At 38.0% G+C, this 10,742-nt stretch overlaps 1 protein-coding gene across 1 annotated transcript; it reads left to right on the top strand.

The window, feature by feature from the left end:
• Window positions 1-1,817: 1,817 nt before the first annotated feature.
• LOC112178518 (putative clathrin assembly protein At4g40080) lies at window positions 1,818-3,461 on the top strand. The gene has a single exon (XM_024316655.2). It carries the CDS (start codon window positions 1,894-1,896, stop codon window positions 2,959-2,961), a length of 1,068 nt encoding a protein of 355 aa, XP_024172423.1. The 5' UTR covers window positions 1,818-1,893; the 3' UTR covers window positions 2,962-3,461.
• The last annotated feature ends 7,281 nt before the right edge of the window (window positions 3,462-10,742 follow it).

The raw sequence follows: 10,742 nt of genomic DNA, 5'->3' as shown, positions 1-10,742 counted from the left end.
GACAGGTAACGTTAACGCTACCTATTCTCTTTTAGCGGCCCAGACTTGGCCCAGCGTTATGAAGGTTTGACTACTGTAAAAACCTGAGCATAAACAGATTGATTAAAAAGAATAGTCATCGTTGTTGTTTTTGTTTTTTGTTTTTTGTTTTTAAGTGTTTTTTTATTTTTTTAGTGGTGGTTTGGTTATGTAAGAGTATTATGATGGACACTTCAAAATTTGATGAAATCTTTTGACACCAAAAGAGCGGCTCAATTTATTGTAGTAGAGATCAGGCCCCGCCTTGCCCAAGGGCAGCCTTGGCAACAGCCCAGGGCCCAAGGGAAGGTAGGGCACAATTGTGTTGGATATAAGGTTATATATATTGATATATTTATATATAAATAGCAATATATGCTTGGAAACGTTAATTTTTTTTTTTTTCCAAACGAAACTAGCTGCGTGTTTTTTTTTCTTCTTCGACTCTTCGAATCATCGAAAATTGTAAAAAATCAAGGATAATTATAGCAGTGGCCTTCACTCTTTCCAAAACCTTGAAATCAAACAAATTTCTCTTTAAATTTGGGGTTTCCCTCAATTCGCTTGCATCATCTGTCATTTCCAATTTTCTCCTATCTACTTTTCATCTCCCAATAATCTTTTTCCTCTCTATTTTTATGTTCTTCTACAGTGAGCAGACATATTTTTTGACATTCCATGATGCAGGTTAATGTATAGATCAAAATATTTATTGAGTGTTCTTTAATTTTGAAATTTTGAATAATAGAAATTTTGTTGCTTGTTTTTTTTTGTGGTTATGTTGATTATTCTAAAAATTTGTTATTAATTTGTAATTTTTCAAAGTCGAATTAATTTCAGAATTGTCAACAACAACAAAAAATCTCAAAATCAGCCACATGGACACTAAAACATATTTCGCCCTGGGCATCAAGAACCTTAGGACCGGCCCTGGTAGAGATCTTGTGAAAATAACATCATGTAACCAACTTGTTGTACATGACTTTGGTCTACAAGACATATATGGGTTAGGACTTGATATTCTTTATGGAAGGTACTTGGCTTGAATGCCTATACATGGAATCCCAGGGTCCCCGCCCCATCAATCTCAAACAATTCATCAACTCAGCCCCATAAACAGTTGCCTACATAATTGATCAGGACGAGAAAGCCTGTGGTTAGCTTTCTATTTCGTGACATTGATTGTATCTTATCCGTAGCAAGCTTGCGTGTTAATGCTTTCTTCCTCCCTTCGGGGACTCCTGCTAATAATGCTTTCTCCTCTTGTTTTAAGTGGTCGACGAAGTAGGATGAAGCATCTAATGGACCTGGACAAGTCAATACCTTGGTGCCTAATTTTACCCCGTCTAGTTGTAATATCCATTTCCCATTCATTTGAAATCGACAATCAACACGCCTAATTATTAAATTGCATAAAAAAATATCCACAATTGTAGAAAATTTCTTCTCTGTAATAGTATAACCTTTCTGGGTAAAACATAATCATACATAACTTACCTGCCAAATCAATATCATAACCCGTCTGTAAATCTCTCTAAATCCGTCCAAAAATATAGAAACCCATCTTTATTTAGAAATTTAGGATCTGAATTTCCTACATATCTCACTGTTACAGATTTACAACACCCCAATTTTTCTCCCGGAACAGTTTTACTCTTTTAACTGAACGTAATTATAGTAGAGACTGACGTTATTCGCTCTCCTCATTCCAACTGCCACAACGGTACAAAACTCCCGCAGCTTCTCACACGTATACGACGTCGTAATCTCCCTCTTCTTCTAAAAAGCCGTGTCTAACTGTCATTTATATGTCCCGGTCCAACCTCCCATCTCCTCACTTGAAAAAACCCTTCGTCGACCCCAGAAACGACGATTATGGACCGGAAGATCAACCTCATCGACATTCTCAAAGACAAGGCCTCCATTCTCCGCGCCACCCTCTCCATCAATCGCCACGTGTCGTCCATCCACGTCGCCATCCTCCGCGCCACCTCGCACGACCCGTCGTCGCCGCCGTCCGAGGAAAGAATCGCCGACATCCTCGACCTGGGCCGGTCGTCGCGTCTCGCTGCGTGCACCTGCATTGACATCCTCATGGACCGCCTGCACGTCACCCAGAACGCGTTCGTCGCGCTGAAATGCCTCTACACCGTACATAACATAGTATCCAGAGGTTCGTTCATTTTCAGAGATCAGATTTCTTACCACCCGAGTTTCGGAGGGCGTAACTTCCTCAACATGACCATGTTCAGCGACCAATCGGATTTGGATACGTGGGAGTTTTCGTTATGGGTGAGGTGGTACGCCGCCGTGGTGGAACAGAATCTGATGGTGGCGAGGGCAATCGGTTACTATCTCAACTCAGAAAACATGAAAGCAGAAAATCATAATAAGGTTGTGGTGGCTCTGTTGAATTCTGATTTGGTGGCCGATATCGAAGTGCTAGTGGGATTCGTGGCCAGGATTAGCGACGCGCCGGAGTCATTGAGCCTGCAGCGGAACGATTTGGTCTACGAGATCGTCAAGGCGGCGAGTGAGGACTACAGGGCGGTGCAGCGCGAAATTTCGGTTCGGGTTAAAGAAGTCGAGGACAGAGTGGAGAGGCTGAGTCTGTCCGAGTTGACTCGGGTGGTGGAGGCGCTGAGGAGGCTGGAGGATTGTAAGGAGAGGCTGGTGTTGCTGTTCGTGAACCGGAAAAGGAACGACGGGCTGTGGGAGTCGGTGAGGAAAACGAGGGCGGAGCTGGCGGAGACGAAGGCGCAGAGAGAGGAGAGGAGGCTGGTGGTGGTGAGGACGGTTAGTAGGAACAGAGGGAGGGACGAGTTGGGCGAGTCGACTCAGTGCTGGAACCCGTTTCTTGAACCAGGGCAGTTGCTTCTGTTACCATCTGGTGGTGGAGGAGGAGGGTGGCTGGGGATGGGGCCCAGTCCGATAGCCGTTTGAAAATGGAAGTGTGACGTCACTCCGACAGAGTGGAACGGTATAGATTTGTTTCTGGTTTGGGAAATTAGGGGTTTTTGTGGCCGCGTGCTCCCTAATAAAAGTATGAACAAAAAATAGAAGAAAAATTATAAGCGTAAAGGATATGATCAGTAAATATGGCACGTTAATTTTTTGACATCTAAAATTGTCGCAAGTACAATTATTGAATGCACCCAGGTGTTTTTGCATATTTTTGTTACCAGTTATTTATTTGAGGCTATGGTAAATAATAAGGGCAACATGGTTTGTATTCTTCTTGCTCATAGACGCTGTGCATAGTAGAATTAATTGAGATGAGTTTCTGTTTAGAGTTTGATGAAGTGGCTTAAAGTTGTTGATGTTGATTGTGGTTCTTAATTTGCATATAGTTGTCTATAACTGTCAACAAGGGTTTATACGTTGTTCAAGCTATTGGAATGCTCTAAGTTTGGAATGGCATTGATATAGTGATTCCCAGTTTACCACTGTTTGTCTGAGTGATAGTAGCTATGGCTGTTACTGATGGATTATTTCCTGAAACCATAGCTTGGAAGGTTTCTTGAATAGTAGCTATGGCTTCCATTTGGCAATACCATCTTTTCGTAGATTTTGTTTTTATTTTATGTTGCTAATTGTTTATATTCGTACTAAAATAAGAATTTGTTGCTTTAACTTTATATTAATACCAAGTCCATAACACAATGAATTGCTACATTGGTTTGGTTACTTTTGTCATCATGTCAAGGCACTGTAATCTATTATTGTCCCCATAAGAAAGAAACAACAAAAGAAAAAGATTGTCCTAACGGCTAGTAAGGCAACTTTAAATGATTTCGTTGCAAGTGGTCAAAAGGAAGCTAGGCAAAGACAGTGTTACAATGCCCTTTTCATTATTCTGTCGAACGAAAATGAGAAACTCAATAAGTGAAATGGAGTCTATACTCTATAGAGGGATCGAGGATTTCACAATTTGCTTTATATCAAATGAAATCGAACCCTTTAAGAAAAGAGGAAGAACATGTAAAATGTTCATCTTGATCAATATGCTAGAATTCCGAATTTCCGATAGAAAGAGAATGGAGTCAAGAATTAAAGATCTTTAAGATAATGGTACTTTTGGTATTTCATTTGCACGTTTTTGCTTCTGTTCTATTGAACATTGATCCCTCCTAATTATGAGACTGGCTCCTACAGAATGAGCCAGAGTACGTAATTGGATTAAAACTGAGACACTTGAAGGGATTCCTCTTTTCAGAATTTTCGTTCGCTGGGAAAACATTAAACTACTGTATTGTTATGTTGACTTAATGGGAATATTGAACCGAAATAAGTGGATGATCGAACTCGAATAAGCATTGGACTTTCATTTTCATGCATCTTTTATTGTTCTTATCTGCATTTGAACATTAAGAAACAAAAGTAGGAGAGATGAGTCATAAGTGCTGCTCTGGCATCCATACTATATTTGTCATTTTGTCTGACTTCATGGGTTTTGCTCGGAATGAATGGTCTTCCCATTTTTCTAGCAAAAGACCCGGTACTTGAATACACAAAATGCACTCAGTAGTTCCCAGTTTTATCGATAATGCTAATTCTCAAAGGGATATCTGTCTATTACCTATCGGAATTTTTTTCCTGAAAAGGGTTTATCTAATGAATCGAATACAAACTGTACATAGAAATTTTTATCGAAAATAGTATATACATAAATAATTACATCATGCTGTAATTTTAACGAAAATTTGATGGAGATGCTATTTTGTTATGTAAATAAAATTATTATAAATACCAATTTAGAGAAAATTTTCTTCTTGATACTATCTTTTTTGTGTATGGTAATACAAGTAGATGAAATCAAATATGTATTGAACTTTCTGCTTTCATTGAATTTATGGTTTTATTGAATTTTTTTATATGCAGTATTGCAGTTGGACATTAAGAAACGAAAGTAGTGGAGATAAGTGTTCTGGCATCCATACTAGATTGTTTGACTCCATGTTATTTATTTATTTTTATTCTTTTGGCAATAGTAACCATAAACGGAAAGGAAGGGAAAAAAAAAAAAAACCAAGCAGAACAACAGATAACAGAGTAAAGTTATGGTATGTTAACATTTCTCATACATCAACTATTTTTACCCCTCTAAGGACTCATGTCACTTTGAGGACTAATATTACTATTTTCAGAACTCATATGGTAAATTAAGAAAATTTGCCACTTTAAAAACTCATGTTACCACTTTGAGGACTAATATTACTATTTTGAGGACTCTTGTGGTAACTAAGAAAATTTACCACTTTAAGGACTCATGTTACTACTTTGAGGACTAATATTACTATTTTGATGACTCGTTTTACCACTTTTAATGCAATTGTATGCATGTCATACATTAACACATTGTAAAATTTTTCCAGAAAACAAACCAGATCCACTCTTAAATAGAGGGAGGACTTGGTAAACCATCAATCAGTAAAGTGTCAATTAAGGGGGAAGGTGGTTGGATAACCCAATTCGTAGGACACTTCCCGCTGTGAACCAACGAAGCAACAAGGTGAGCTGCTTTGTCAGCTTTTCTAATGATCCAAGACCAGAGTTAACATGATGGATTGAAGAGAGGTACCAAACTTGAGTGAGGATTGTCAAGGCTTTCCAATTTGGAATAGATGATTGAGTGCTTGTTAATAACATCAATAAGACCTTGAGAATATGAGAATATATCACAATATCTACATTGGGAAAAGAGCTTGCTAGGTAAAAGAAGTGGTCCTCTCATTTTACACAAAATACAAAAATAGATTTATAAAAGAGAAAATATTTCAAACAGTACTCGAACTAAGACCGACTTCTAACTTCAATACCCGATTATGCAAAACTATCACTTTGGTACCCCAAGTTTGAAGTCCGACCCAAGAATGGTACACACTGTCCATCACAACGTTAAGGCGGCAAACCATGAGGGCCCTCAAAATATGCCACGTGGTTAGCTAGTTAACGCCGTGATGGACAACGTGTACCATTCTTGGGTTGGACTTCAAACTTGGGGTACCAAAGTGATAGTTTTGCATAGTCGGGTACTGAAGTTAAGAATGAGCCTTAGTTCGGGTACTGTTTGTAACATTTTCTCTTTATAAAAAGGACAATTCTTAAAGTAGAACATGAAGAATTATGCAGAATCTACATTGAGTGAGTTCTTTTTCAAATTAGTATCTATAAAATTTCATCATCAGCCAATTTGGTATTTTCACTCATACATTCAATGAAAGTGAATATAAGATGCATTATTGAGAGTTAATCTCAAAAATGGTTCTTTAATCCCAGTGATACCTCATTCCTCCCACACCCCACCAAAAGAAAAATTAAAACCTTACCATATAGACTGGCGTACCATTTAAACAAATATATATATATATATATATATATTACGGAAAATTCTACAATGTGTTAACGTATGACATCATACAATTGCCTTAAAAGTGGTAAAATAAGTCTTCAAAATAGTAATATTAGTCCTCAAAGTGGTTACATGAGTCCTTAAAGTGGTAAATTTTCTTAGTTACCATATGAGTCCTCAAAATAGTAATATTAGTCCTCAAAGTGGTAACATGAGTCCTTAAAGTAGTAAATTTTCTTAGTTTACTATATGAGTCCTGAAAATAGTAATATTAGTCCTCAAAGTGATAACATGAGTTCTTAGAGGGGTAAAAATAGTTGATGTATGAGAAATATTAACATACCATGGCTTTACCCATATATTACCATTTAAACCGTAGCTTATTCTTGAATATATATTATGTGTTCAATTTGGACAAAAATATAGAATGAGGTACCATTTTAGCAAAGGATGCAAGCCTTGTTTTTGTTTTGTAACTCGCTTTATTAGATGGGTACGTAAGACTATAGTATGTTAACATTTCTCATACATGTCCAATTTTACGTAATATTTACAAATTACAGGGGGTCATGTTACCACTTCAGACCACTCATGTGGTAACTAGAAAAAAGTCCTTGTTAAAATAAAAGATTAATTTCAATTTATCCCCTGAGGTTTGGGGGTGTCATCATTTCTTGTTAAAAAAAGAAATTAATAAAAGCATAAACAATATAAATGGGAATGTCGGGTGTTAGGGAGGTTCCTTCACCCAAATCTCATGTGTCGGAAGCTAATCTAATATAGAAGCATATTTTCTATTTTGGCGGTAGTCGTATCCAAGGCTCAAGGACCGAAATTCCTTTTCATGGTATTCCTACTCCGGTTCAAGGGTCGTAGGAACTCACTTGACATGAATTAGAGCCGGTTCAAGGGTCGCAAATTCACATCAAGAGGCGTAGAGATCGAGGAATTAGACAACTAAGCGACCCGCCCGCGCAATCACGCAACGGGTGTAAATAACCATGCTTATAACCCCTCGAATACAAAATTGAAGGTTTCTAGCTTAGGAATTAGAGGGGGTCAAGCCCCTAATTTCATCCTAAACATACTCAAAATACACACCCTAGAGTTGACTAGGCTCCTAGACATGCATTTTAACACAACAATAATTGATACTAGTTTTCTACTCACATGCTCTGCATGTGTAAACTTTTTATAATTATTATATTGAGAAAAAAAAATAGAAGTTATTTGAGAAAAAAGAAAGTGAGAAGTTATTTATATTGTGGGTGGTTATTGCAGACATGGGTAGTTAATTATCTGAAAATTATTTATTTTATTTTTTTAATATGATTTTTAATTTTTCTATTTACCATACTACCACTTAATTATTAAAAATAATTTAAAATTAATATAAGGTCTAAGAGTTTTATTGTCTTTTCACACCTACTTTAGATAACAAAACCTCTTTTCTTAATAATAGTATAGATAAGCATCAATCATATGAAAATTGCATCATTACATTAAATTAAATATCTTTTACAAAAAATTTGGGTTAGGGACACAACCCTAACCCCCAACAAGGAAATTACTCACAACTTATAATCATAGACATCAAAATTACAAAATTCAAATAGAAAAGAGTAGAGAAGTGTAAGAGAAAACAAGGATAATCACAAATAGTTAAAAAACTGGCATGACTAACCTTGAATTATAACTCTCACAATTACCCAAATATTGAATATTGTAGAGATTGAACCTTTTGATGGATCCTTGAAATTTTGTGTGAGTAGTCTTTCAAATCTCAAAATAGAATAGAAAGAAAAGAGGAAAAATGGAGGAGTAGGGAGGAGAAGAGAGCAACCCAAAGAGCTGCTCCTGTTTTTGGTGTGGTGCCGGCGCTGTCTTCGGTGTTGATTAGAGGGAGGAAATATATATATATATATATATATAATGGGAATGGAATTAATGATCAGATTGTGGGTTGTGTGGATGTGAGAAGAGAAGGAAGATAGGCTGCCACGTGGCAGCACAAGAGAGGGTGAGAGGGAAGAAAAGAAATAAATAAGAAAGAGAGAATATATATATATATATATATATATATATATATATATATATGGGAATGGAATTAATGATCAGATTGTGGGTTGTGTGGATGTGAGAAGAGAAGGAAGATAGGCTGCCACGTGGCAGCACAAGAGAGGGTGAGAGGGAAGAAAAGAAATAAATAAGAAAGAGAGAAAATTAAAAAAAGAGAAAAATGCACCATCAGTGCCTCAACTCTTGTGCACCGGCCAAGTTGATACCCAGACTCTCAGTGCTACCAATGTGATACCTGAACCCATATTTCGCTATCGATGAGATACTTTCGTCAAATTTTGCTGACGGCTCCGTTAGATGTATGACGTGGCAAGCACATGGGCCCCAAAAATGCCATGAAATGACTTAAATGACCCCAATTTTTTTTTTTTTACAATTTTTCCTCTCCTCTTCTTCTTCTTCCTTTGTTAAGTTGCTGTTGCATCTCAATCTTCTTACCACATCATGATTGCTTAAATTCACACTTGGTTTTTATGAACTTCATCCCTCAATTCTAGCAATTGTTCATGCTCTTGAACCCAGAATAATGATTAACCAAGACGCCAAAATAGCAAAAACAAAAACCCGGCAATTGTTCATGTCATGTTCATGTCCTTGAATCCAATCCAAATCATCCTCTTTTTTTTTTTCATAAGCATTACTTCATATACATAACCCAATGGCCACAACCACAGTGACCCATACAAACAACTCAGAGACTCAGGCTTCACCCTCTGTCCATACTTGTTCTTCATCTTCTCATCAAACTCATTAGCCTTAATCTCTGCAATTTTTTCAGTATTGGCCAAGGGCTCCTCTTGAACCTTAGCAAGCAGCCGACTCCTCTTCTTCGTCGTGGCCTCTCTCTCGGCTTCCAATCCTTCATACTCTCTCACCCAACAGCTCTGCATAGCATAACTCAACATCAACACCACCATCTGCATCATCAGCATTGCAATCAAACCCCGCATTCCAACCTCACCAATAGTTTGGTTGCATTCCAATCAAAATCCCAAAAGGGGGTCACTTTTTCTAAATAACCAAAATTAGGGATTCCTTCAACTTCAACTCGTTTCAGAATCTCATTCCCTTCCAATTTGAAATTCTGAATTTGAATTCTCCGGAATCACAACCGAATTACCCAAATTTCTAAATTAGGGTTTTGAAAGATGACGGCCACCTCCGGAACAACCCGTATTCTCGGGCACCTCGCAATCGATACGAGCCTGAAGATGACGACGACGCTATCGACGAAGATCTGGACGAGGAGAATTACGGCCAAGACAACGTCGTAGTGGAAGAGCAGTACCAGCACTACCCGCACGACCTGAATCTGAGAGTGTATTTGGAGAAGTCAAATGGGTTTGATGAGATGAGGGATAGTCCAGGGGAGTTGGAGACAGATGAGGAGGAGAATGAAAGTGAGCAGAATGGGTTTGGGTTTGGGATTCCTCCGAGGCAGGGAGGGGGAGGGTTTATTTGCTTGTTTCTTGATTTTGGGGGTAGTCTGAATTTTCTTTCTGGAAGATTGAGATTGCAGCAACAACTGAACAAAGGAAGAAGACGAGGAAGAAGAAGAAGAAGAAAAGGAGAGAGAAAATTGTAAAAAAAAAAAAATCTGGGGTCATTTAAGTCATTTCATGACATTTTTTGGGCCCACGTACTTGCCAGGTCATACATCTAACGGAGCCGTAAGCAAAATTTGACGGAAGTATCTCATCGATAGCGAAATATGGGTTCAGGTATCACATTGGTAGCACTGAGAGTCTGGGTATCAACTTGGCCGGTGCACAAGAGTTGAGGCACTGATGGTGCATTTTTCTCTTAAAAAAAAGAAAAGAGGAATGACATGCACGTGGGAGAGAAGGAAAAATATGCTAATGCTGATGTCATGATGACGTCAGCAAATGCTATTTTTTATTTTTCTTTTTTCTTTTCTTTTATTTTCTTCATTCTTCATTCTTTTTTTTTTATGGGGAAATGATCATTTATCCGATTTTAGCTTAAAAATTGCCCACTTGCTCCACAGTTTTTTAACCCCATTTACCCAAAACACTCTAAGGGATTATTTCCCTAATACCCAATTAATTCTTTTTTTATTCTTTTTCTTTATTTTTGAGACTTTTTTGCCCTCTCCTTCTTTCTCACTTAGAGAGAGAAGTCATCCTCCACCTTGCTGTGCTCCGGTGACCAGTGGTTGGGCGCCGACTCCGGCGACCGGTGACCGGATTCCGGCGACCGATGAACGGATTCCGGCGACCAGTCATCGGATTCAGGTCATCCGGCTACCGGAATGGTGACCGGATTCCCGCGT

This window comes from Rosa chinensis, chromosome 7, assembly GCF_002994745.2.
Source record: "Rosa chinensis cultivar Old Blush chromosome 7, RchiOBHm-V2, whole genome shotgun sequence".
Classification (NCBI taxonomy): domain Eukaryota; kingdom Viridiplantae; phylum Streptophyta; class Magnoliopsida; order Rosales; family Rosaceae; genus Rosa; species Rosa chinensis.
Note: the sequence above shows the minus strand (reverse complement) of the source record. Positions and strands in the feature narration are given on the sequence as shown.